The 27,018-nt window shown below is 53.5% G+C and overlaps 1 protein-coding gene across 1 annotated transcript; it reads right to left on the reverse strand.

The window, feature by feature from the left end:
* Positions 1-7,053: 7,053 nt before the first annotated feature.
* Positions 7,054-12,308, reverse strand: DLX3 (distal-less homeobox 3). Its single transcript, XM_016215591.2, has 3 exons — positions 11,718-12,308; positions 10,479-10,669; positions 7,054-8,911 (listed from the first exon to the last, which is right to left on the reverse strand). Exons 1-3 carry the CDS (start codon positions 12,040-12,042, stop codon positions 8,564-8,566), a joined length of 864 nt encoding a protein of 287 aa, XP_016071077.1. The 5' UTR covers positions 12,043-12,308; the 3' UTR covers positions 7,054-8,563.
* Positions 12,309-27,018: the final 14,710 nt, after the last annotated feature.

Here is a 27,018-nt window from a genome sequence, read left to right on the forward strand (position 1 = left end):
TTCAGCAAGGATTGGTTACTATTATTTTCTCCAACTGCCAAGCAAGAAAATTTTCTGTCCATGAGGGGCTTTGCCCAAGTACCCCTATTCCTCTGTTACTCAATACCTGAGAGCAGAACTCTAGTCTGGCTGTCTTCCCCCAGGCACCCAACAGCATGAGTGGTGTGTTGGACAGAAGCTGCTTTGTGAAGAGGGGAGAAAGTTGTGCAGGACACTGGCTAAAGGGGGAGGGTGTCTGTGCTTCCAGGACAGCCTTCTGGGCACCCCGGGTGAGAAGTTGTCTGAAGAGGTGAGACCATCTAGCACCTGCTTGGGTCAGAGCTAATGCAAAGGCAAAGGAGGTCCCTGACTTCTTCATTCATGAAAAATCACCTCTCCTGTAACCCCTAGGCTAAAAAGCAGAGATAAAACCATTTGTTTTTCTACTGATATTTGATTGAATATCTAGAAAACTCCAGAGACTCTAGGGGGGAAAAAACACTTCCAGAATTAAGAAAAAATTATTATAGTGGCTGGATACAAGATAAGACAGTAGCTATTCTCTAGTCTAGCAATAAATAAAAAATATTCCTATTATAATAATGGAAACACGAAATAATGAAATACTGTAGGTATTAGATGTGCAGGACAGTACTTTGGCTGATTAGCAACTAAAAGATATTGACCCTGTCACCTTCCCTTCTGCTGATTCTAAGGCCTAGCACATGACCCTGTCCTGGGTAGCAGTCCTCTCATTACATCTGAAGCATAGCAGACTTAGATTGGAATAAAAAAAGCACTTTCCCCACATAAGAAGAAATTCTATATGAGACCTCCCCTCACAAGGAAGAAGGGTCAACTTTGGGCCCATTGAGGGTGCCTAGGATGCTCTAGGCCAGCTGAGGAGTTGCACACAGGCTGGTTTCATCTAAAACTGACAGTATATTTTGTTGAATCCCATCATGGTGCCAAGCTTTGTGTTTAGTACTTTATATATGTTCTCTCATTTCATTTCCTCAGTGGCCCTGCAAGATAGATATGATTAGCTAGCTTTATTTTATAGAGGAAGGAAAGTGAGGCTCAGAGAGAGCAAGTGACTTTCCTTGAGTTACATCATAAGTAAATGTCAAAGCCGGGGTTTGAGCTCAGGTGCATAAGTGTGCCTGGTGTTTGGATATGTGTGTCCTGGTCTATGGAATGACAAACCTGGTGTCTCTAAAGGCACAGGCAGGTCTGGGAACAAGGGGAAAGATGAAGCATGGCCTCCTCCCATCCCCTCCATTTCAGTCTTGCAGGCCATGGGGCGGTAAGAGGCCCACAGATCAGGGGTTCAGAAGTTTGGACTCTGCTTCAAATTCACTGGAGAACTTTAGGGGAAACTATTGAGCCTCTTTGAGCCTCAGTTATCTCATCTGTGAAACTGGATGCTCATGGGACCGACCTCGCCAGGCACTTGGGAGGACTGAACGAGAGTACCTGTGAAAGCTCCTGGCATAGGGCTTCGAGCACAGTAGGTTAGTGGCCTGTCCTCTGACAGCCTGTCCTGCCCACCCCCACCCCCCACCAGACTGTGTAGAATTTGCTCCACTGGGGCCCTCCCCCCTTTCAGTGAGCACCCTCCCTACGCAGATCTTGGGAGGATCTGAGTCTGAGCTTGGGAGCAATTTTCTCCAGCTTCCTTTCCTTACCAGCTGGCCTCCGGCTCCCTCTGGCCTCTTGCTTTCCTCAGTTTCCCCCTACCCTCCCTTAGTCAAGGGCACGTCACCCCTTCTCCCCCTCTGGTGATTTCTGAGCTTAGGGCAGGCCTTACTGGCTCCAGGGGTGGGCGTGGGGCAGTGCCACACGCGTTGCATGACGTGGCCAGGCGCCTTCAGTGCTCAGGGAAGGGCGCATTGCTGCCACCGCCGCCGCTGTGGCTGCTGCTGCTGCTGTACCCGTTTGCCAGGTGCAAGGTGAACAGCCGGGGTGGGGGGGGCGTCCCCTCCCCCGCCCCAGCTAATCCTCCAGGGTGTGGAGTCTCCCTTCCCTGCTTACTCAGCAGACATTTCCAATCCTGCTCCATTCGCCCCAGGAGACAATCCAGGAATTTGGGCCTCGAGGCCCCGCCCCTGTCAGCCCCATCCCCTGGTCGGCCCTCTTCCAGGGTGTCTATTTTGGCTGCCCTGGGCCCCTAAGCCCTACGTTCTCTCAGGGAGCCCAGGCCAGCAGGCCAGCAGGCCAGCAGGCCAATTCCATTCTCCACCCCCTCAAGCCTCCTAAATTCACCCGCGGGCCAGTGGACTGGGCCAACTGAAGAACAGCAGTGTGTGTGTGTGGGGGGGGGGGCCTCAAAGCTCAAATCATTAGGTCTGACCTGCTTGTCTTCCACAGGACAATCTTGGCTCTGCAGTCCAGAGGCCAGGGTTTGGGAGCCCACTCAGTTGTGCCTGTGCAGACGTGGCCTGGTGTGGGCAGAGGAGCACTGCCCCTCATTGGCTGTATGACCTTGGTCAAGTTACGCAGCCTCTCTGGCGCTGCTTCCCAATGCTTAGATGAGCTAATGCCCAGAGAGGGTACAGTCACTGTTAGTTGCTGCCTTTGCTCAAAAGCAGCGATTGAGTGCTGGGTACTCCTCTTGTCCTCTCATTTAACCACCAGAAGCAGAGGGCAGGGGGCGGAGGGAGGGACAGTCATCTCCCCTGAGCCTCACAGCCCCTCATCTGATGGGAGTGGAAGCTGGTGCTGAGGGGAGCTATATGAGGGGTCCCAAAAGTTCTCTGGAACCTCATTTATTCACTCAGTGATTTGATGTTCACTGAGCATCCTGCTGCTCTGGCCCGTGTGAGGTGTGGTGGGTGGGAAGGTGTCCCTCAAACATGCCAAGTCCCTGTCCTCATCCCTGGTACCCCCAGTTCAGATCCTCCCCAGCTCTCTCCCCAGGGACCTTGGTACAAGGACTTCCCAGACCCCTCGACTTCTAGCCCAGCAATCCGCCCCAGGGTGAACAAAAAGACTCCACGTGGTCCACGTCCAGTGCTATGAGCTGGGACTAGACGGTGAAGGTGAGACTCCAGCTCTGCCCCTACCATACGGGGCCTGGGGGCTTGGGAAGAGTCACCCAGTAAGTAGTGACCAACAGGGGAAGTGACAAAGAAAAAAGACGAGGGGTATTGGGGATCCTGGCTGGAGGTCCAAAAGGGCCCCCCTAAGAGCTGGAGGCTGGCCTTCCTGCCACGCTGGTTGCGGCCTTCTCAACAGCGCCCCACCCGTGCCCACCGCCCCAGCCCCACCTGAGCCCCCATCAACACTGCCCTCTAGCCCCTCTTCCCAGGGCTGCCGAGGAAACTCGTCTCCAAGCACATTTTGGCTTCTCCGTCTCCCAGTCTCAAGCTGCTGGGTGGTTGGTAAACAGCTTATTAAGGTGATTAACGCTGCAATTAAAGCTGGAAAAACAGAGGCCAGGGTGCTGGCTGAAGGCTCCCCCTTCTCCCCCTCTTCTCTCCTTCTCCCCCCTCCCCTCCTCTTTCACCCCCTCAGGGTTTGGTTGATGCAACTCGGCCTGACTTAGCCACCCAGAACCCTCACCTGGGGACTGGAAAGCTGGGCATCAGGGGTCCTGTCTCAGCTGCCCAGAACCCCTTTCCCCATGGAGGTATGGGAGCTCTGCTGGACTGGGGAGCAAGTGGTAGTGACGGTGTGTTACTGAGGCAGATGGTGTATGGAGGCTGAACTGAGGTGAGGTCTCTAAGATCCCCTGGTGCCTGAGACCCTTTAAAGGGAGGGGCCTCAGGGGCACAGGTAGAGATCACCTTTTTCATCTACTTCCCCAGGTGAGAGGGGCAGGGGATGTCTCCTCCCAGAAGTGGGGCTCATGGTGCCAAGGAGCTTCTAGACCCTGCCGTTCTCTGAACCCAGCATCAAGGAAGGATTTAGGGGCCCTCTGGATCCACACCTCCCCTCCAGCATCAGCCCTAACAAATCATGAGGGCCCATGAGGCTACACCCTAAGGCTCTCCTCCACCTCCTTCCTCTACCCCCTGAGTCCTGGAAGGGGAGTTATTCTGTATGTGAGGTCTCCAGGGGTTATGTTCCCAGACCCCCAGCTCTGCCTGTCATGGCCACCATCCTTCCTTCAAGGCCTAATTCAAATGCCAACTCTCCCCAAAGGCTTTCCAGGTTTCCTTTGCACCCACCACCACCTGCCCCTGCCTGGCCTCTGACAGCCCATTCTGCCCTCCCTCTCTGACTGTGTTGGGTTTGCCCAACTGGGGGTCTCTCCAGGGTGAGCCCTGCCTCTGGCCCTGGTGCACCTGGCACAGATCTTGTCTTCCTTCCCCAGGCTTCCATCATCTATTGTACCAGCTCCTGGGACTGCCTGGGCTATGGCAGGTGCTCAATAAATATTAGTTGGCTTACTCTATTTTAGAGTGTCCCTAGAGATGGATGGGTCAGCCAACATGGCAAGTGCAGCCAGGGGCCTAGGTCTGCATCAAGGGGTATGTGAGGGGAGCATGGAGCAGGAAGTGAGGGCAGGAGTTGTGGGGAGTAAGCCCCGGCTCCCCTGTCACCATCATCACCAGCAACTTTCATTAGCCAAGCAGTACTCACCACGTGCTGGGTAACTCGTTAAGCATTTTACTTACATTATCCTATTTAATCCTCTCAACAATCCTGCTACGTAGGCAGCATTATCCCTGTTACACATGAGGAAACTGAGGCTTAGAAAGGTTAAGTGACTTGCCCAAGATCACACAGCCAGTGAAGCGGTGGAGGCAGGATTCGGGGTCAGCTGACTCCAGCGTGCACATTCCTCACCACAGCATTAAGCTTTTTTTTTTAGGACCGGCCCTAGGGAAGAAGCCCAGCCCCTCCCCCCTCCACTTCCCCGGGGGATCTTCCCTGGGACGAGGGCTGGTGGGTTGGGGTGGGTGGAGCTGGGTGGCTCCAGCTCTCTGACACTCTGCCCTAGGGCAGCTTAGTAAACTGACTAGCAGAAAAACCCATTAAGAGGATCAATTGTTCAAACAGCCCTGGGTTCAAATCCCAGCATTGCTAAGCATTAGTTATATGACCGTGACTGAACCTCTCAGCCTCAGTTTCCCAATCTGGAAAAAGGGTATTATACCACCCATTTTCTGTGTCCCAGGTTGTTGTGAGAATCACACGCAAAGTGCCTGGCACAGAGCAGGCATTTAGCAAATGCCAGCTGTTACTGAGGTTTGGAGGACAGTGACCCTCAGGGCAGGCTAGGGTTCTCCAACCCCCTTCTCTCCCAAAGGTTTTCATAAGGTAATGGGTGTAGTCAAAGAGCACCTGGCAGAAGGGGGGCCCAGCAGCCCCACCTAGGCATTCTGCCAGGTCCCCCACCCAAGCCCCTGTCCTTGTGTCCCACCAGTGTGGTGAAGAGGGTGACCTGAGCAGCCTGGAGGTGAGGAGAGGAGGAAGGGGAGGTCAGGGGTGGGGCTGACCCTGAGGGAGGTCACCCGGGCAGTTAATCCAGCCTGACAGAGCAGGGATGAGCAGGGTGGAATTAGGGAGCTTACAACATCCTTTCATCCCGCAGCAGCCCGCCCCGCCAGCCTGCCCGCCCAGCCTCCCTCCTTCCTTCCTCTCTTTCTGCCCTTTTTTTCCCTCTCCCTCCCTTTGCTGGCAGCCCAGCCCTAATAAAATGCAGTGTCTCCAGCAAGTCTGCCCGGCTGCCGCCTCGCTGCTCCTGCCTGCACGCAGCCCTCAAACCAAACTGCTCAGCTCAGCCCCGCCTGGCAGCTGCCACTTAACCCTTGCCAACCCGGCTGGCGTCCTTGGGCTGAAGGCCCTCCTCCCTTCTGTCTCCCTCAGGCATGGGGGGAGGGGCAGGCCTACTCTCTGAGAGGAAGAAGGGTGAAGTGGGGGCCGGGGGTCCCCACTGTTCTGGAGCCCCTGCCTTGAACCCCCGCTGTCTAACAAGGACCTTCGTTGCGACCAGCTCCTTGTGCCCTCTTCGACTCACTGCTTTCTGCCTCACAACAGGGTGGAGACTGTTGTCCCCATTTGACAGATGAGGAAACTGAGGGCCCGACAGGCTGAGCTGGGTCACCTTGGCTGCTGGGTGGCGTTGCTGATTCTTCATCCAAGACGTTTTCCAGCATAGGGAGCTGCCCCCCCCACCCTATGTATGTGTGTGCATGTGTGGTGACTTGTGATGCGTGTCTGTGCATCTGGGGGGCCTCTATCTCCTGGAGTGTTCCGGCTTTGGCTTTGTACTTGTGTGATGCTAAGGGGTCTCAGGTGCTACGTATGTGCCTGTGGATGAAGTTTGCCTCAAGTGGGAGTCATGTATGTATGAAGATGCAGAGATGTCACTGTGTATCTGGATACATGTGTGTGTATAAGAGAGGCAGTCTCACAAGCATGTGTGTGCATTCATGTTGTCTCCCATTTGCACCAAGATGTGTCGCTCACTCACACCTCCATTCATTCTATCACCTTCAGCTCTGTCTCCAAAGTCTTGGAGTCGGGCAGCTAGGAGAGTGGCGGCAGCAAGCAGGCACTGGGTCAGGGCACAAGCTTTCCCTGAGAGGTAAACACAGAACCCCTCATCTGTTGGCTTTCATCCCCCAGCCTAGATCCCAATGGCCTGGGGTCCCTGCCAACTGTGAGAGCAGTGGTATTCCCCTTGCCTGAGGCCCCAACCTCACCCCAAGCTGGAAAGGATAGACAGGAGGGTGAGGGGCCGGGGAGTGCCTGGGTGTGGAGACAGGGGGTGTACACACGTGTGTAAGCATGTCTGCGTGTGAGCCCAAGATCAAAGAGCAGCCCTGAGGTGACCCAGCAGCGGCAGTGACAGAGGGCATCTGGCTGGCAGGGAACGCCAAGCCACCAAACAGAGTGGAGTCAGGGAGGCCATGGCACTGGGAGCCTCCCACCCACCCAGACCTGCCCACGTTGGGGACAGCCATGGAGTCAGGAGCACCTGCCACCTGGGGCCTGGCCCAGCCCAGCCCTTGAGCCCAGAGCCCCAGCAGAGCCTCTGGAGCCTCCGAGCTCTCTCCCCACCAAACACCTTCCCCAACTTCCAGGCCCTCTCCAAGAGCCCCGTCTGCCTCCAGCCTCCAGTTCAAAGAGCTCAGTGGTTATTTTCTTCTTTTTTATTAACATTATATATAAAGATGGGTCCAGTAAGAAAGCAGAAATGAGAAGCCTGGGAGGGAGAAGCCCGGCTCCGTTCCTGTCCCCTGGGTGGGACTGTTGGAGATCCACCATGTCTCTTCTCATTCTGTGCCTCCCACCAAACCCCAATCCAGCCGGAGCCCACATCCCTGTTTCTCTCAGCTCACAACACACAGGCAGGTACATCCAGGAGGAAAGGGCCACATAAATAGGAAACCACATAGGGAGGAGGCTGCTTCTTTCTGTTGCTCTTAAAAAAATACAGACTATATATATATATAGCTACGGTCTTCTACCTCTTCTTTTCTTCAATGTTTGACCACATCAGGGGAGGAGGAAAGTTAGCTCTAGGGGGATGTCTGGATCAGGGAGGAGCAGTGCCACCAGCCCTCCTGATAGCCACCCCCTCTCCCCTAAAGGCACCAAGCTGCGACCCTGCCCTCTCCCTGTGCACCTCACCCCATGCAATGTTTCCAAGGCCACCGGAAAGGGGGTGTTTTGGGGTTTGTCTTGCCTGCTATGTCTCCTTGGAGATTTGGGGTTTGGCGCCAAAACTGCCAGCTTACTGGAGGAGAGGAAGAGGTGGGGTGGGGGGAATGGAAGAGGCGGGCTGGGGGGTGTAGAGGTGCCCATTAGGGGAGATTGATCCTATCTGTTAACAATGCCCTTTGTTTTCCTATTTTTCAACAGCTTTTAGAACCAAAGTTGTGCAAAGTCCTGTACATGGAAGAAGAATCGGGTCCTTAGGAAAGATATCTAAGACCCACCCCTCCTCTCTGACCAGCGCAAGGAGAGGAGAGAAACGGCTCCTTGAGTTCTTCCCTCTAAGGCCACAAATATTAAAATATTCCCCCCACTTTCTTTGGTTTAACCCTCAAATCTTAAATGAGGGCCACAAGTGTGGGGCGGGGACTGGTTGAGGTCCCCACCCTGAGTCCCAGTCACGATGTCCAATGTCTTTTTGGCAGAGGGGATGCTCAGGAAGAGGAAAGCCACAGGTGGCTTAGGAGGAACCAGGACTGGCAGGTCCCGGCATCCACAGTGCCTGGTGCCCCAGACCAGGCCTGACCTGCAAACACTCCACAGTCCCCCAGTCCCCAAAGTCTCCAGTCTGGGAAACAAGTACTAAGTTTCAGAGGCTGGAAGGTGACAAGCCACTTAAAGTCAATCCAGGCTCCTGGAACAGAAGGGAACAGCTGTCCCAGCTGGAGTGGAGTGCCCCGACATCTGGAAGGGTACCCCAGTGTCTAGGCAGGGGAGAGAGGTTCAGGGGACATCCTCGGTCCACGCAAATTTCATCTGGAGCTCTTGGGTCCCTGGAGGAAGGGACAAGGGAAGGGGAAAGGAGTTCCCTTTCCCCTGTGCTCCTCGATGATTCCTGAGTGTCAGCTAGGACAGAGACGCCTTCTGTCTGGTCCCGGGAGTCTTTCATGGGAGGTTCAGGCCAGGTGGGTGCTCAGTACACAGCCCCAGGGTTGGGCGGGGGCCCAGGGGAGGCATGGTGCAGGGTGGCCGGCTGAGGCGGCTGCTGCTGTAAGTGGGGTCCGCTCAGGTTCTGTGCATGGTACCAGGAGTTGGTGGGGTCGTCCAGGTAGCTGGGGGAGGCACTGTACGGGAGCGGTGGGGGCAGCTGACTTCGAGCAGGGGCTGGAGTGGAGTGGGAGGAGGTGTCCCAGAGGGCGGGTGAGGGTGGTGAGTTGCAGGCCATGGAATCACTGTTGTTGGGGCTGTGCTCCAGGGGCACCTCCCCGTTCTTGTAGAGCTTCTTGAATTTGGAGCGTCGGTTCTGAAACCAGATTTTCACCTGCAGCCGAGAAGAAAGGGGGAGCTAGTTAGTCTCTCAGAATACTGAGTGAAAACCCTCTGAGGAATCCAGATCCCAATGTCCCACGTCAGGACTGAGGCAAAACCCTGGCATCCTGACTCCCAGGCCACCAGCATTTTTCATCTGGGATAGGACTGTGGCAAGGAACTTCAACTGCTGGGGTCCAAATTCCACTCCGCCACTTACTATGTGTGTGACCTTTGGCAAGTTACTTAACCTCTCTGGTTCTTGCCTTCCTCATCTGCAAAATGGGGATGGTCACAGCACTATTACCTACTCATGGGGTCATTATGATGCTCAAATAAGTTAAGGCAGATAAAGAACTTAGAGCAGCCTGGTATATAGTAAGCACCCAATAAAAGGCAGCCCAGGTGGGAGATGGGCAGTTTGTGGCCTTTTGTTCACATTGGAAACCCAGAGGCACACAGATACACAGAGACAAACACACACCCACACAAGCATCTCTATGTGCAGGAACATACCCACTCACCGCTTCACATACAGACACCAGGCCATAAAGATACACACACACACAGATACTACTCCCAGATAAACACCCACAAACGTGAGCATCCATGTTCACACATTCTAGCATGGAGGAGACCTCTGGGGCTGTCTAATGGGGGTGACCTGGGGACTCAAGAGCAGGTGAGCCACGACACCCCAAATTTCCCCTGGGGTATCTCCCCCTCCCCCTGCCGCTCCCCACCCCATGACTGGTACAAACAATGAATCAGCTCCTCACCGGGTGACCCAGATTCCCGGCGGACTGGGCCCCACGCAGCCGCAGCCGCAACCCAGGCCAGCCTGTCAACACCTGCAGGGAGCCAGGCAGCCACTACTCCTCCCCTGAACAGGCTGCTGGGGGTTTTAGGAATAGGCTGAAGGTGAGGCTCCCACCGTTGAGGCCCTATCCCGGTTTGGTGGAAATCTCTCTTCTCTGCTCCAGGCAGAGGAAGGGGTGGAGAATTTGGGCGATGGGCAGCAATGTGGTGTTTCGAAGCAAGTACACGTTTTTGTACATGCACTCACCATGTGCACAGTCACGTCCATGTGCCCCTCTATCCACAAGCACACTGACCCCTGAAAGGTAGGGCTCCTTATGCGAGCACCCCCACGTGTACACAGCTACATTAGCATGTGTGCAAATATTGTACATGCATATGCATGTGTACGTACACCTCCACACACACATGCCTAGCCTGAGGGGAAGACACATGTGGACTCCTATCAAGTGAGTGACCTGCACTGTCGGGGGAGGGGGTACTGTGGGAGCTGGGGACTCTGCAGTAGAGGGAGAGGGACACCTCTCCTGGCCAGGGGCGTACACAGTTGCACAGGGTCACAAATATGCATGCCTGTACACATGCTAATGCAGAAACTTCGGACAGAAGTTGAGATTTGAGGGGCCCCTCTACCCATAGGCTAGGGTCTCAAGGACCTGCAGGGAATTTACAGGGCCGTTCAGGCTCGGTAGTGCCTGGGGAGTCCGGGGTCCCGCGCGGCCCCAGCGAAGCCCGGCAACCCTCGATCGCCCCAAACTGACCTGTGTCTGCGTGAGGCCCAGCTGCGCGGCCAGCTCGGCGCGCTCGGGCAGCGCCAGGTACTGGGCCTTCTGGAAGCGGCGCTGCAGGGCGGCCAGCTGGTAGCTGGAGTAGATGGTGCGCGGCTTTCGGACTTTCTTGGGCTTCCCGTTCACCATGCGCACCTCGGCTTCCGGCTCCTCTTTCACCGACACTGCGAGCGACACACAGGGCGGGGGGTGGTTCAGTCTCCGTCTGCGACCCCGGCGACCTCCCGGGCCCCGCGGGAGGCCCCACCCTCCGGCCCACTGACTCCCCCGGGATTTCCCGGCTGCGCGCTCGGCCGCCTGCGCCCGGGCGGGGAGCGGCGGCGACGGAGCCGACCGGCGGCCGCCCACGACGCGGCGCTCCCAGCGCCCAGCGCCCAGCTCCGCGCCCGGCCCGAGCCCGGCCCGAGCCCGGCCCGCGGCGCCAGCACAGCCCGGGCCAGGCCGCCCCGGGGCGCCCGAGGCTTCGCCCCCGACGCGGCCCCCGCTCGCCGCCCAGCTGGGAGCCCCTCGCCTCCCGCCCGCTGGCCAAGCCCTTCTCTCCTTATCTTACTGTCTGTCGCTTCTTTCCCCTGTCTCGTCCCCTCCTCCGCCGCCGCCTTCTTTTTAAAACCTTTTTATTTTAGAATAATTTTCGATTTTCTGAAAGTCACAAGCATAGTACAGACGACTTTCTCCCTTCATTCCCCCTTCCTTTCCTCCTCTCCTTTCTTCTGTCCTTTCTCTCACTTTGTCTCCCCCTTTCTCTTTGTCAGCTCCTCCACTTCGCAGCCGCTTCCCCCCATTCTGGGGCGTTCCTCTCCGTGCCCCTCTCCCCATTCCCCTCTCCCCAGCCCATATCCAGGCGGCCCTTGGAGCTTCCAGCCCCCGGTGCCTTCCCTCAAGCCCCCTGCAGCCAGGCGCAGGGCCGTCTGCTGAGGTTCCCTGCCAAGCGTCTCGACCAGGAGGCTCCCCGACAGTCCACAGTCCCCTTGGCTCTCCCCTAACTCCCCCCACCTTCCCCGAGACGGCGGCGCACAGCGAGCCGCGCGCAGCGTGGGGACTGGAAGACCGTCGGTTTCCTCGGCGGCGTCTGTCCCGCTTCTCCAACCCCAGACAGTACACGTCTTGCCGTGGACGCTTCCCTAGATTTCTATTTCAATTCCCCGCCTCCCCCCCCCCCCCCCCGGGGAACCTTCAGCGTCTCCCACTCCCCGGCGACTCCGTGGTCCTCACCTGGGTCCTGCGCCGGCAGCGGCTGCTCCCGGTAGCCCCCGTACTGCCGGTAGGAGGTCCCGTAGGTATATTCCGACTTGGGCGAGTAGGCGCCCGCGCTCGCGAGCCCGTTGAGATTGAACTGGTGATGGTAGGTGTAGGGGTTCACGGTCTGGCCGTAGGGCTGGCCCGAGTAGTAGTCGTGCTGGGGAGCGCTGTAGTAGCCCAGGTCAGTGACGGAAGACTCGGGCAGGGTGGGTGAGTCCTTGGAGCCCGCATGGCAGCTCAGTGAGCTGGAGATGTCGGTGAGGATGCTGCTGAGCTTGCGATCGAAGGAGCCACTCATCCTGGCGGGAGCCTCGCCACTCTCGGGCCGGCCTCGGCCACCGGCGGGAGCGCGGGGGAGGCGGAGGAGCCGAGGCGGGGGCGTGGGCGCGCGTGTTCGCGGCGCGGGAGGAGGGTCCGGCGGCGTCTCGGGGGAGGGGAGGCCGAGGGGCGCTGAGACTGGCGCTGGCCTTCGGACGGTCGCCGCGCCTCCGGTCGCGTCCCGAGCCACAGTCAAATGCTGCCAGCTCCGCCCGACCAGCCGGTTATAGACTCCGAGGAGTCGCGGAGGGAGGCTCCAGCGCTCTGATTGGCTGCAAGTCTTGCCTTCGAGGCAAAACATGCTCCGGCGCTCTGCCCTCCGCTCGCTCTTTCCCCACCATTCTTTGTTGTTACCAAAACACACACACACACACACACACACACACACACACACACACACACACGCGCTCCTCTTCTGGTGGCTCTCTCCCGCAGCCCCGATAAAACCCAGTATCTCTAAAGGAAGGAGTGAGGGGAGGGTGTCTATGAAGAAACCCCAGCATCCGTCAGTCTGTCTGTCTCCCTGGCTGGGGGGTGGAAGGTGGGCTCAGGGGTGATGAGGAAGGAGGGGAATTTGCCCATTGGGTGTTTGTGGAGGGAGGTGGTCCAAAGGGACATGTGTGTGTGCGCGCAAATGACAGGCAGACAAATGCGCCCTAATGGGAAAGGTCCAAGGCCCATGAAAACATTTTTTATTTCTTTTAAAATCAAAAGAAAGGTAAAAGGAATTTTAGGCTGAAGAAAATATTTGAATATGTGATTATTAATATATTGCCTTTTACAGCAATGCAGTCATAAAACGTAATTTTAAAACATTTTTTTTTTTTAGGGAGGAAGGGGTCCATCAGGCAAATGTTCCTTGGGCTAACAAAAGTCATAATTCAACCCAGGGAGGGCCCGCTTGGAGAGGGCCGAGGGGGTGGTGTGTGTGGATTTAGGGGCTTATGGGGAGGGTGGGGGTGCACAGCCTGTCTATAATGACAGTACAGCTATCCCTGAAACTGTGTGTGCAGTTTCAGAGATCACTCAGGAGCAGGGGACCTGGGGTCTGCATGAAGTTGGGTGAGACACAGGCTGGCTCTCTGTATGTTTCCATATGTTTAGGGGCACAGTCTATGCATTTGGGACAGTACTGGGGAGTGTGGGCATTTTTAGATCAGGTGTACTTGGGGCGTGTGATGTGAGGATTTCTTGTGTTCTGCAGTATGCTGAGGTGTGTGTGAGTGCAGGGATGTGTGCGAGAGAAAGTGTGAGAATGTGTGTGGGGGGATGTGTGTGTGAGCAGTGCAAGCAGAGGGCCCCGGGACGACATGTCTGTGTGTAAATGTGTGGTTGCATGCCGAGCTGTATAAAACTCTCAGCCCCTTCCCAAAGCCCAGCACCTGGGAACCATGATGCTCTATTGAACCCCATACCCACCCCAAAAGGCCCTAAAGAAGAGACTCCCCTGCCTAGGGAACACAGTCCCCCCCCCCCAATCTTAGTCTTGTTTGGCCTTTAGGTCATCCAAGTTGTTCCCGACGCCTAATCCATTTCTCCATTCCACCCAAAATCCTGCTCCCGCCTTTCTCTGGGAGAAGAAGGAGCTCCCCCAAGTCCCCCAACGCAACCTTCACACAGGGTTGCCCGGTCAGTTCTGTCGCCTTCCCCCGTCCGACCCATCTCAGGATAGGCAGTGCCGGCGCGCCACCTTGTGGTCAGACCTGGGCTCTGCAGCCTCCCCGGCCCTCTCTAAGCCCGGGGAGGGGTCTCCCTTGTAGACTTTGTCAGGCAGAGAATTGTGCAGCGGGCTCTGTGCGCCTTTCCAAAGTCAGACTCCCGGGCAGGCTGCCGGGGGTTCCAAGGGCTTTGAGAGCTGCAGTTGGCAGAGACAGAGGGTCACAGTCCGCGTGCCGAGGGGCAGGAGTGCCCGCCAGGTCTGAGCGGCTCCGGGGAGGCCTCGGCATGGGAAAGGTGGGGGCGGGGGCCAGGAGAGCCGAGCGCTATCTGTCCGTCTATCTCCGCGTCCCCCCAGCGCCTATCGCCCGCCGCTCCGAGCCCGTGGCGGGGCGAGTTGCCACCCGCTCTGGATGCCCTCTGTTCTGTTGCCAAGAGGGCGCCAAGAGAGCCCACGGCGTCGGGGGCAGGAAGGGCACTGGGCAAGCCGGTTCCCCTCCCAGGATGGGAGCGGGGGAGGCGGGCAGGGCTTGTGTTGGAGCCCCAGCTCCCCACAGAGGAGGGACAGCCTTGGAAGAAGCCCCTTTTCTAACTCTCGTTCATTCATTCAGCAACTTACACGAAGAGGGCCAGGTGATTCAGAGATGGCAGGGGGTCTACCTTCCTCCTGAATTCCTCACAGAAGCTTCACCCCTTCTCCCTCCTCACTCCCACCTCTACCTGTGGCTCCAGCGTAAAATGAACGAATGAGCACTGGACGGAGAGTCCAGGAATCATGAAAAAGTCGTGATGTTGGTGGTGGGTTACATTACAGTAATTTCTATGCTCCATTTTGCTCTGAAAGTCTGAGTTCTAGAAGTGGATTAAAACTGCAGCATTAGAGACTTACATGAGCGATTGGCAATGTGAGGTTAACATCCGGTCCCCCACTGCACTGTGTGCCCTAAGGTAACAGGGACTGTATCTGTCCAGTTCACTGCTGCCTTCCAGATACCTAGGGCAGGTCCTGGCACACAACCTCAGTGCAAATAGATGTTTGTTGAATGAATAAGTGAGACTCCCCAATACTGGAGAGCAGCCGAATCATGCCAGCTGGGTAAGCTTGTAAGGTTAGGAGAAGGGGAGGCATGGAACAGGCGCTGCCACGGAACTGCCCCACTCCAGGGTGCGAGCAGAAGCAGATTCCCAGGTGAAGTCACGATGGCCTGAAAGGGGCCTGTCGGGCCAGCAGTACTGGAGCCACAGGCCGCTGGGCAGGCACCTGCTGGCACCTGCTGGCTCGGTGGTGGTGAGGTTGCTGGAGGATGTAGTGGGGCCAGTGCCACCCACTGCGCCTAGTCTGGGCCAACAAGATGAGCAGGTGTCAGCCTGATGGGAGTGCTGCCCCTGGTGGCCGCGTGATGCAGGGCAGTCTGCTCAGCCGCCCGCAGGAGAGAGAAGGGGCAGTGCTGGGCATTACCCACCCTCTTCCTGGCATGAGAAAAAGTACCCCGTTGATGCAAGATGTTTCCTGGAGCCCAAGTATCATGCCACCTGGGCACAGCCACAATAACTGGGCTCACAGAATGCCAGGTCTGAGGGGAGGAACTCAGGAAAGGGGATGGGACTAGAGGGTGAAAGCACCAGCCCTGGCGCTCTCCGTTTTCTGGGGATCTGGCGCCATCTAGCGGTCAGTGTAAGTAGGCCGGAGTCCCCCTCCACTGGGGAGGCCTGGGAAGTGGGACTGCCTGGGGCTTCGCATTGGGGGAGGGGTGGTCAGGGGGAAAGCGGGAGGGGACCTGGAACCCGTGAGCAGGAGAATGGGCTTTATCCAGAGGGTGTGGGGAAGCTCTGAAAGACCTCAAGCAGGGGAGACGACTGGATTTTCATTCTGGAAAGGTCCCTCTCTCTGCTGGGTGGGGATGAATCAGAGGGGACAAGGCTGGAGGCTGAGAGGCTACCGCAGAGAAGGCCAAGCAAGAGGGGAATTGAGTCTGGCTTAAGGAAGAGGCGGTGGGGGTGGAGAGAAGTGGGTGGATTTGAGAAACAGAAGGCAGTCTAGCCATGGCACTTGGGAGTCAGTAATAGGGAGGGGAACAGCTGGGAAGAACCCTAACTTCTGATTTGGGCAACTGAGTGGAAGGCTGGAACCTTCTCTGAGAGAGAACACCAAGGCGAGGGGATGCTTGATGGGGACGAGGGTGTGTCCTGTTTTGGTTTTGTTGGTTTTTTAACTTTTCACTTGAGTATAACATACATGCAGAGAAGTGCAGAAATTATAGTCAGTGGATCTGCATAAGCCAAACACAGCTGTGTAACTAGCACCCAGGTGACACCGGGTTGAGAAACATTAATCAGAAGCCCCCTCACGCTCCCTCTGCTAATGCCCCACAAGGGTAAACGCTGTCCTGACTCCTAGCTCTGTCGGCCAATGTTGCATATTTTTGACTTTTGTAAATGAAAGTACACAGTATGTACTCTTTCATGTCTAGTTTCTTTTGCTCAACATTACGTTTGTGAGACTTATCCATATTGTTGGATATATCTGTAGACTTCGCTTTCAGTACTGTATATGAGTATTCTATCGTATGTATACACCACCACTTACTCATCTGTTCTACTCATCTGTTCTCCCTATTACTTACTCATCTGGGCATTTGGGTAGTTTCCTGTTCGGGGCCATCAGAATGGCGTTGCTGTGAGCATCCTTGTATGTGTGTTCTGGTGCACATGTGTCCACACTGCTGTCGGGTACCTACGAGTGAGATTGTGGGCCACAGTGTGTGTGTGTGTTCAGCTTTAGAAGATGCTGCCAAATAGTTCTCCAAAGTGGTTGTGCCATGAGCTCAATCTTTATCATGTTTGCGTTTGAGTGTCTTTGAAATATCTAGAAGGAGCTGTCCAGCAGAAGCTGGCTACATGGATCCGGAAAAAATCAGTAAAGAAGCTGGGATTGGAGATGTAGCCTGGGGGTCATGGACATCTTGTGGTAAGTGAAGCCACAGGTGGGGGTGAGATGGCCTGGGAAGGGAGGCAGAGAACAGAGGGCCAGGGAGGGTCCCAGGGCAGCACCTGTGAGACAGTGGCCTGAGAGGTGTGAGGCAGTGCTCAGAGAGGTGGTCCTGTGGTGGGGAGGAGGCTGGAAGGGTATTTCAAGGAGGGAGTAGTCAGCAGGGTCAAACCCTGTTGTGGATGTGTGGTCCGAACAGAATGAAGACAGCTGTGCTCATTGGATGGCATCTCAGGGAGGCGTTTGGTAATGCCAGGAAGGCGTTTGGTAATGCCGGGTCGGGTGGAGGGGAAGCTGGAAGGCAGTGTACACTGGCCCAGGGGCGAGGGGAGGGGAGGAAATGAACCAGTGCAGGCTAGGCCGGAGGGAGCGGAGAGGCGGTTGCTGGAGGGCATTTGCATATCTGGGGGGGGGGGGTGTGTTTTAAATGGGAGCAAGCCTGGTTACAAGTCAATCACAGCAGCCCGAGGGGGGGAGGTTAATAAAGAGTACTCTCTGAGTAGGTGGGAGGGGAAGGATCTGTAACCCCACCCAAGGGATTGTTAGCCTTAGAGCAGATTCTCTCTTTTGTTCAGTCAGGAGGGGAGATGAAACAGTTAATATTGGCTTTCCTTGAGCATTCACTATGTGCCAGGCACACTCAAGACATTCTGCACATCTCAGTTCATTCACTCCTAACACCACCCTATGGGATGGGCACTCTCATTTCTGTCTTCTGACAGAAAGGGAAACTGAGGCATGGAGAAAAGAAATACGTGGTAGATTTGAGATTTGAACCAGGCAACCTGACTGTTACCCTCTATGGCGTGGGCAGGTTTGCAGGTTTCGGGTCAGAAGGTAATTTGATAGAGTTGGGGTCTGGACACATGGGTGTTTGCTACACAATTCGCTGTATTTTTCAGGTATTTGAAACCTTTCAGAGTAAACAGAATTGTGCGAGATGTTTGGGGGTTTCTGTATGGGTGTGTATGCAAAGTAGATATGAAGTTGATAGCTGAGGAGCGGGGAGGTGGTGGAACCAGAGGTGTAAGGAAAATGGAGAAAGGCAAGCGAGCCTAAAGTGTAGCTGCTGCCGTGGTGACCAGGAAGAGGCCTGACCCGGGGACATGGAAGGATTTCTGGGGGTGACAGCCCTTTCTGTGGTGGAAGACCCTGAGGTTGTAGTGACCTAAGGAGGCATGGTGGAGGCCATGCCAGGTGGTGGGCTGCTCTCCAGCAGGGCTCAGTGGTCAGCTGTGGACCGACAGTTGGGTTGACTAGGGGTTTGCTTGGCAGGCAAGGGAGGAACAGACATTAGCAAAAGTCGCTCATGTGGTTTTTAGGGGAGTCTAAGCCAAGCAAGGGAGGGAGGGAAGAGTGGAGTGACAGGTGGAGGAATAGAGGAGAGGCCCAGGCCCAAGGTCCCCCTGAGGTCAGAGGCAGCCAGCGTGTCAGGCACCTCGGCTGCAGGCTCGATCCCGGCCCTGGCTGGGTGGGTGCCGGAGGCAACCAATCCGTGTGTGTCTCTCACACTGATGTTTCTCTCTCTTTCTTTCCCTCTCCCTCTCTCTCTCTCCCTTCCACTCTTTCTGAGAAGCAATGGAAAATATATCTTCAGGTAAGGATTAAAAATAAGTAAGTAAATAAATAAAATGTCCTGTGGAAGAACACGGGGGTAGTTTTGATAAGACAAGCCATGGCCTCCGACAGTGGAGAGCTCATTTTGTCATTTCTTACCAACAATCATGCTACTCACAGTATGTCAAATCCAGATCACGGCAACCAAAAGATGTTCCCCTAGCTCTCAGGTACTTTGATTTGAAAACCAGAGTTTCAAATGGTCATCTTGGTTTCTATGAAGATTTGAACATATCCACAGAAAACAACACAACACAGGTTGTTGAGCCCTGGCCTGGTAGCTCACTTGGTTAGAGCATTGTCCTGATACACCAAGGTTGTGGGTTTGAGCCCCGGTCAGGGAACATACAAGAATCAACCAATGAGTGTATAACTACGCGGAACAGCAAATGGATGCTTCACTCTCTCTCCCTAAAAATCAATAAAAAATAAAAAATAAAAACACAGGCTGTTGATATCCAAATACGAACTAATCTTGCTCACCTATGGTGCAGATTCAGCAGGCAGGGCAAATGTGAATTTTAGCAAATTCCATTCAGTCTATAAACTTCTGATGAACAAATGGAAACGATCTTATCTGCTCGATGACCTGCACATCCTGTGCACGGTGCTGCTAAATGGAGACGCCTTACTTATCTGTGACACTGGGGCTTTCGTAATGAATGTTTTTAGTCACTTTCAGCTTCCTCAACATGTGCAGAAGCACTTAATGAGATGATTGACTTTCTATAAATGGAAGGAAATCGTCCACAGCCATGTGCCTACAAGATGACTCTCAGTGTTGCTGTCCCTGGCAGAGACGTAAAATGTTGACCTGCTGTAAAATCATATTTTTAAGGGGTGAGATCAAACGGATGACCTTCTCTAATTTGGATGAGAATGGAGAAAGGGGTTATCATAAAACAGGAATTTATATGCTGTTTTCCCAAAGCTCTTTGATGATTTCTGGATAGGCCGCAAGGAGCCTAGAAAAGGGTGAGCTGACTGATCTGACTTGTTCAGTGTCATGTGCAGCCTGTGACAAAGACTCATGCAGAGCCAAAGGACATAGTTTGGAAACAAGACTGCTTCAGAACAAAAACAAACAAAAAAGTTACCAGAAAAGGACAGCCAAGTTAAATAAGACTTTCTCAATTTCTTCACTAAAACTGTATTTTATTTGAAATCTATATTAGCCTGGGTTTTCCAGAGAAAGAGAATCAATAAGATGGATATAGATAGATATAGATACAGATATATAAATATAAATATATAGATAGAGATAGATGATAGAGATATAGATAGATGATATAGATAGATATAGATATAGATATAGATATAGATAGATGATATAGATATAGATATAGATATAGATATAGATATAGATATAGATATAGATATAGATATAGATATAGATATAGATATAGATATAGATATAGATATAGAGCCCCCCAAAATGTATATACACTTTAACAGCTGATAGCTCAATCGATGTTTCTTTCTTTTCAGAGTTAACCCATTGGAATTAATAATTATTCAAAGTGTGTGTACATTTTGGGGGAGAATATATATTACTATAAGGAATTGGCTCATGTGGTTACAGAGGCTGAGAAGTCCTGGCATCTGGAGTCAGCAAGCTGAAGACCCAAGAGCTCTGATGGTGTAGTTCCAGTCTGAGTGCCAAGATCTGAGATCCAGGAGAGCCCACAGCATAAGTTCTATTACAAGTCCGATACTCAGGCCTTCACAGGACTGGATGAGCCCCGCACCCCCCCCCCAGCACCCCCACATTAGGAGGGAAATCCGCTTTACTCAGTCTACGGATTCAAATGTTAATCTCATTCAGAAACACCTTCCAGACACACCCAGAATAATGTTTAAGCAATTATCTGGGTGCCCCATGACCCAATCCAGCGGACATAAAATTAACCCTCGCAGGTTCCAACTTCCATTTCACCAGTTCACGCTACCCCTGCGCTTTAAGACCATTTTCCCTGAGAAAGAAGTTAAACTTCCAGCGACATCCCAGTGTTGAAAATGATGGACGTTTAGATATCGACATTCTACACGATGAATTTCTAGATGCAAAGGACCCGATGGATAAGCAGCTGGTCTGTAGCTACAAAGTGGCCAGACTTTTTTTTTTTTTTTAATATATCTTTATTGATTTCAGAGAGAGGAAGGGAGAGGGAGGGAGAGAGAAACATCAATGATGAGAGTCACTGATCCGCTGCCCCCTGCACGCCCCCAACTGGGGATCGAGCCCGCAGCCTGGGCCTGTGCCCTGCCCGGGAATCGAACCCCAATCGCCTGGATCCTAGGAGATGCTCAAGCGCTGAGCCACGCCCGGCCGGGCTGGCCAGACATTTTTGAAGAGCTATAATTTCCACAAGTCTGAAGACCTGCTGTTGCTGTAAGTAAACTCCTAAGAACTCCATGCTCACATGTTTTTGTCGAGAGGCTATTGGGTTCGATGTCATCGCACTGGACGGACACAAGAATCAGTATCACTGGGCCTGACGAGAGCAGAGCTGTGGGTCAGAATGAGTGTTAGGTTCCACTGTCTGCATCAAAGGGAAAGGCCATTCTAAGGCAAGGCTGCCTGCCGTTCAGAGAGCATTCCTGGGAAAGAAAACTGAGAGTCAAATTATCCCACCCTGTCACGGGGCAGAAAGAAGTGGCTCATTGCTCTTTTTAAAAATTAAATATGGATAATATCTGTTTGATTTGTCCTATTATATTTATGTTGTCTTTTTTGAACAGTCTTACATTTATGTACCTTAAGAATACAAAATAATATAGCCCACAGAATTTAAATATCCAATAAAGAATTTTAAGGAGTTAAAATATGTAGGATCACTATGTAGTACATCTAAAACTAATATAATGTTGTAAGTCAGCTATAATTAAAAGTAAATTTTAAAAGAGAGTTAAATAAATTTATAAAATCATATCAGAGGACAAAGAGATGTTACAAAGATATTGTTATGTTTTTCTCACACATAAATTTGTTTAATTAGTCCTACTTTCCATTAGTGCTAATTGCCTCTTTTAACTAGTCTTATTGTGTGTTTTTTTGTTTAAACAGCAGCATTTATGGACCAGAAAAGTAGTAGAGAATAGCATATAATTTAAAATAAGTGCCTATTTTCATATTTTTATGTTAAAGTCATAAAACAGCTATATTATTTGTGTGTGTGTGTCTGGTACGGCTGTGTCCCAGGCTGGCCCTCTAAAAGTTCATGGCAGTGGGTGAGGGGTTTCGCTGCCTAATGAAATCCAGGGCCCCTGGCTTGCTTCACAGAATTCAAATGATGTCACCAGGTCCACTCTGTCTCTGTCTGCTTCCTGTGGTTCCCCCCTCCCAGCCTGTGCTGACATGCTCCTCACCCAGAGGCCTTAGCCAGGAAAGCACTTCCCCAGACACAGGCCTGGGTGTGAGCCTCAGGCCGGTGCCCTTGGGTCACCTGCCCATCCCTGAACTACTGCTGCGTCTAAAGGGAGGGGCTAAGCCTGGGTCCCGCACTCACCCCAGAGTGGGAGGGAGGCTGGAGTGAGCCAGCTCCCTTCAGCACAGGTTGAGAGAGTGGAGAAGTGGCTCCCTAAAGAGGGGCTCTTACCAGAAGAGGGAAGAGATGCTGTGCAGGCGAAAGCATCCTCAGCTGTCCATTACTCCCTTGGCGGGGAGCCAAAGTGCTTTCCGCTAAATTGTTTTTGGCCAGATCCCTGGAGCCAAACAAACATGCATCCATTTTATCACTTACCAGATTACATTGAGATGATCTATTGACATGTTTCTCTTACCAGTGGGTTGAACAGGGAGTTTCTCAAAGACAAGGGACCATGTCTGATTCCTGCTCCTTCCCCAGCACTTGCCCCCAGACCGGCCTTCCCGGGATGCCCTGGGACCCTGCTCTCAGTTCATGTGTTTCCTACACAATTCCTTCCACTCCTATGGCCTTTAAACCTATAGCTCCGGCACAGACCTTCCACTGGGCCTAGGCTTGGCAATCCTAGTGTTTTCTGGATGCTCTAACTCAGACGTTCAACAGGCAGCTCAAAGACCATCTGTTAGAAATAAAACTCGGCGTCTCCATCCCTAAACATTTTCCCCCACTGCTCCCTTTCTCAGCAACAGCACCATCAGTTACTCAATTCACTACCCTCTCATGGCCATAATCAGTCAATACCCCAAGTGTTATTGATCCCGCCTCCCAAATACCTCTCAATCCCCATCCCTCCCACCTCACTGCCCTTCCCTGCCCAGGCCTCAGCGTCCCTCTCCTGACATGCAGCAGGCCTCCTGCGCCAGGCCTCCCTCAGCCTGTCCTGCCTCTGGAGCTGTGCCCCAGCTCAAAGACCTTCCATGCTTCCCATCACCTTCACCTTCACCTTTACCTTCACCTTCACCGAGACCACACCAGCAGCACTTTGGCCCTGCAGGCTCTGGCCCTGCTGCTCTGCCCATACCCTGGGTCTCCACCCCTGCACAGCCTCGCATTCCCCAGGGGCCTGCCTTGAGTACACTGTGCTGGGTCTCTGGTCCCCCCTTTCTAGATGCTAACTCCTTCTTGTCCTTGGGGACCAAGCTCACCTCCAAGCTTCTGAGCTCACTGCAGGCTCTTGTGGGTCCCCACAGTGTCCTGCTCTGTGGGGTGAAAGGCAGAGCATGTCTCTGCATCCCTGGTGCCCAGCGGGGCTGTCCAGGCCCCTCGGGGCGGCCTGGAATCTGCCCTCCTTCCTCTTAGGAGAAAGAGGCCAAGTTTCCTCACATTAATTGAGAGGCAGGCATGGACAGCCCATCCTGGCATAGCAACCAACTTAATATATATATAAGTGGGGCAAGAGGCAGACAGACAGACAGAATTCCTGCCAGGCCAGGGCCTGGCCCCTCCTCCAGCTGACCTTCCTGTCTGAGTGAGGGGAGGGAGTCCTTTTATTTCCTCTCTGCCTTGAGGACAAGAAAGAAGAGGAAGACACATGAAGGTGAGACCACAGGTAGGGTTTTCCAGGGAGCAAAGGTGAGGGAGGTAGCTCTTTCCTTGGAGGCTTTAAAAAATAAGAAATCTGCCTGAATGTGCTACAAAATAAGGTGGGATGGCCTGGAGGCAGGAGGAGGCAAAGGGGGCGCCTCCTGACCAGCCTTTTTTTTTAAACATTCAATATTATTTTGTATTAATTTCAGGTGTATAGCATAGTGGTTAGACAGCCATATACTTTACCAAGTGATTCCCTCAATATTTCAAGTACCTGCCTGGCACCATACACAGTCACTACAATGTTATTGACTATATTCCCTATGCTGTACTTTACATCCCCATGGCTATTTGGTAACTACCAAGAAGTATTTCTGACTCTCTTCACCTTTCTCCCCCGACCCCCTAATATCCCTCCCCTCTGGCAACTGTTAGTCTGTTCTCTGTACCTACGAGTCTGTTTCTATTTTGTTTGTTTGCTTATTTTGTTCTTTAGATTCCACACATAAGTGAAATCATGTGGTATTTGTCTTTCTCTGTCTGACTTACTTTACTAGCATAATACCCTCTGGGTTCTTCCATGCTGTTGCAAATGGTAAGGCTTTATTCTTTTTTATGGCCGAGCAACATTCCATTGTATATATGCACCACTACTTTTTTTGGACGGGTCTTAAGGGTTGCAATCCAGGGGATGGGCCCTGGGGAGCAGGGTGATGCTGGGCCCGGAGCGTGGGCTGCGGTTGTCTCCATCGCCAGCAGGGGGCGGGGCTGCCTGTTTCTAACAGATGGGAACTCCGGCTGCTGGGAACTCAGACTGGCTGATGAATTTGTTTATTTATCCATCATTTATTCATTCATGGTTTTTAATCCCCAAGCACTTTGGGCTCCTTATGTATGCCAGCAGGCATTGTGCTGGGTGTGAGGAGGAAACAAAAGTGGCCAATACGAGGTCTCTGATTGAGGCCCTTAGCACAACTCCTCTCTACCCAGCAGCAGGTCATATGCCCAGGCCAGGGTCCATAACCACTGACTGGCATCTGTGGGGCAGGCCTGCCGCCTGGGTCTGTTCCCACTGCAGCCACGTGGGCTGGTGCCCCTTGCCCTCTGTTCCGGAGCGAGAGCCAATGGGCAGCAGGCCCTGAGCAAGGTTTGGATCTCCTCCCACCCTGTCTCAGGTCACAGCAGTTTACCCGCGGCAGGGTCACAAGTGTAGCTGCATAGTAGTCCCTAGGGCTGAGGTTTTCTCTAGCTCTGTTCCTCCTCCAAACAGGCCCAATCTCAAACCACCAGCCCCTCCCCTCCCTTTCTTCTTTCCGCTTGCTCTATTGTGGCAACCTGTCTTAGAAATATCCACCCAGGGAGCAGAAAGTGGGCACCTGGAGCAGGCCCAGGTCCCAGGGGCCTTGAGGCTGCTGTGCCCCTTCTGCCTTCCTCAAGCCTTGCTCCTACCCCCTCCCAGTGCTGGTGTTCACCGTCAGAACGTGTGCTGGAAGCATCCATGCCTTGGCTGATATAACCTCAGGAGGGCAGGAACGCCCCTTGTTCATCATAAAAGCCCCAGGACCTGGCACAGTGCCTGGTATGTAGTAGGTCTCAAACGGGCTGAAGCACTCATGGAGGTGAGGCAGGATAGGAAGGGGTAAGCTTGGATGCTAAGGACACATCTGAGAGTATCCATGTGCCCAAGTAACTGCCTTGGATTGAACCAGTGGCCCCCCTGGACCTACTTCAAGGAGGACTGCAGGAGCCCTAGTCTGCTTCTCATGCACTGGGACTCCAGATCCAGCAGGGGGGCAGCACCCATGGGGGTCGCTCTTTGGAGGGTCCCCCCAGATGCTGCTTCAGTGGCCAGCAGCCATGGAGCCCTGTCTTCAGGAAAGGTGCCAGCCACTGCCCTGCCTTCCTTCCCCTTTCCCTTCTCCTCCTGCCCCAGCTCCCCTGTTAACCAGGAACCCCTTCTCTCAACCCGGCCCCATATCTTCTGACTCAGGTTCCCCCCCCCCCCCCCCCCCCGCTGGAAAGCATCTGGCCATGATTATGGCCTTGGCAGCTAGCCTGCTGGCCCTGCAAGAGGGGCACCTCTCCTTCAGACCTTCCCTGAAGTCCTCCATTAGGATATGGCCACTGAAAACTTCCTCGCTGCCCACCTCCCAAACCCACCGCCAGAGCTCTGTGCCAGGTGGAGTAGGAGTCCCGATCTTATCAGCTCATCACATTCCGAACATTCCCCATGAGTGGAGGAGGGGTGGCCAGAGAGGAGAATGCTGCTTGACTTGGATATCCTGTGTCTCAATTTGCCTGTTTCTCTCCAACCCGGACCCAAGGCACAGGCTCAGTTCCCTCCGTAGACCTCCCAGGCCTTTGCACCTTGGACTCATGTCTAAATCCCCACTCTTTCCTTTCTGGTCTGTTCTGTTCTTCTTTTACCTCCATTTTCTCTTTCCTCTGAGCCCTCTCCTCTCTGTCACCCATAGAATTTGTGGTAGGAAGTGGGGGGACCAGCCCAGGGTTCTCTGCTGGGACTTTGTCTCTATTCTAGGCATCTAAGAACTCTGGGTTTGGTCTGCCCCCCAGTTTGGCACCACCTCCCTGTGTGTCATGGGTCTAAAACTTGCCCTCTCTGGCCATGGGCTCCTCCAGCCCCCTGGAGCCCTGAGGTCCTGGGGTCCAAGTTCTTGACCTCTAAGGTCCTTACGGCCTGATGGTCTGGGTCCTCCAAGGAGAAAGTTCCCCAAAGCCTTCTTCTACATGGCACAGGATGAGAAATGGTGTGAACTCCTCCACCCGCCTCCCACCCCCATGAGCCCTGAGCCCCCTTCCTCTCGGGCTGAAGGAGAGGCTGCCTGCCACGTTCTTTACACAGAAACTGCGGGTCTTGGGCCCAGTACTTGGACAAAGTTGTCCTGCTCCTAAAACACTTACGTGCACATTGCTTTGCCTTCTGGCCACCTCCCAAATCCTGACCATGGGCTCCAGGAATCTTGAGTTCTAGTTCTGACTCTGCCACTAACTCGCTGTGTGACCTATGCCTTATCCTGCTCTAAGTCTCTGTGTCCCTGAGAAATGACACAAATAGACTGCTGGCCTCATGTTTCAGAGCCAAAGGGAAATATCCAGTGATTCCCTAGACTAGATTGAAGTTTTGACCAGGTTTTGATGGAGGATGTGGAGGGGAGTCATCATGGAGGTGTCCCCTTTTGGAGACAAGGCTATTTTGTTTTCTGAGTGAGGAGCAGGCCACTCCTAGGGTTTCCCTTCCCCCCAGTGCTCCTCAGGCCATTGTCTTATCAGAAAAGTGTGTCCAAAAAAGTAATACTATGAAGAGTAGCTCTAAACACACACATACGCACAGAGTCAACACGTTTAGTGGTGAAATACAGAAAGCTTTTCTACCGAGATCAGGAGCTGGACAAGGGTCTCTCTATCACATCTGTCCAACACTACAGTGGAAGCCCCAGGCAGAGCACCAAGGCAAGAAAAAAAATTAAGGGAATTGTACAAGAAGAAATAAAACTGTCAATATTTAAATGGCATAATGGTACATGGAGAAAATCCAAATCTCTCTATAAACTAATAGAATAAATGAGTGGATTTTTGGCACTGGGCTGGTCTGGGTGGGGTAGGGTGGGTGGCAGTTAGGTGAGGGGTATCAGGAGCGTCTCTATTTCCGATCGTGAGCGAGCTGTCGGCACGCTGGCGACTTGGCACGGCGCTCCGACTGTAGCTGTGTCAGCGTGTT

The sequence above is a fragment of the Miniopterus natalensis genome, chromosome 17 (genome assembly GCF_054644295.1).
Source record: "Miniopterus natalensis isolate mMinNat1 chromosome 17, mMinNat1.hap1, whole genome shotgun sequence".
NCBI classification, from domain to species: domain Eukaryota; kingdom Metazoa; phylum Chordata; class Mammalia; order Chiroptera; family Miniopteridae; genus Miniopterus; species Miniopterus natalensis.

Bases quoted from the DNA above. Each gene is read 5' to 3' on its own strand.
- DLX3 (XM_016215591.2), bottom strand. From the start codon at position 12,042: ATGAGTGGCTCCTTCGATCGCAAGCTCAGCAGCATCCTCACCGACATC. The intron at 10,670-11,717 runs GTGAGGACCACG...TGTCGCTCGCAG, and splicing joins GCTGCCGGCGCAGGACCCAG to TGTCGGTGAAAGAGGAGCCG. The intron at 8,912-10,478 runs GTCAGTTTGGGG...TCTCGGCTGCAG, and splicing joins TGGGCCTCACGCAGACACAG to GTGAAAATCTGGTTTCAGAA.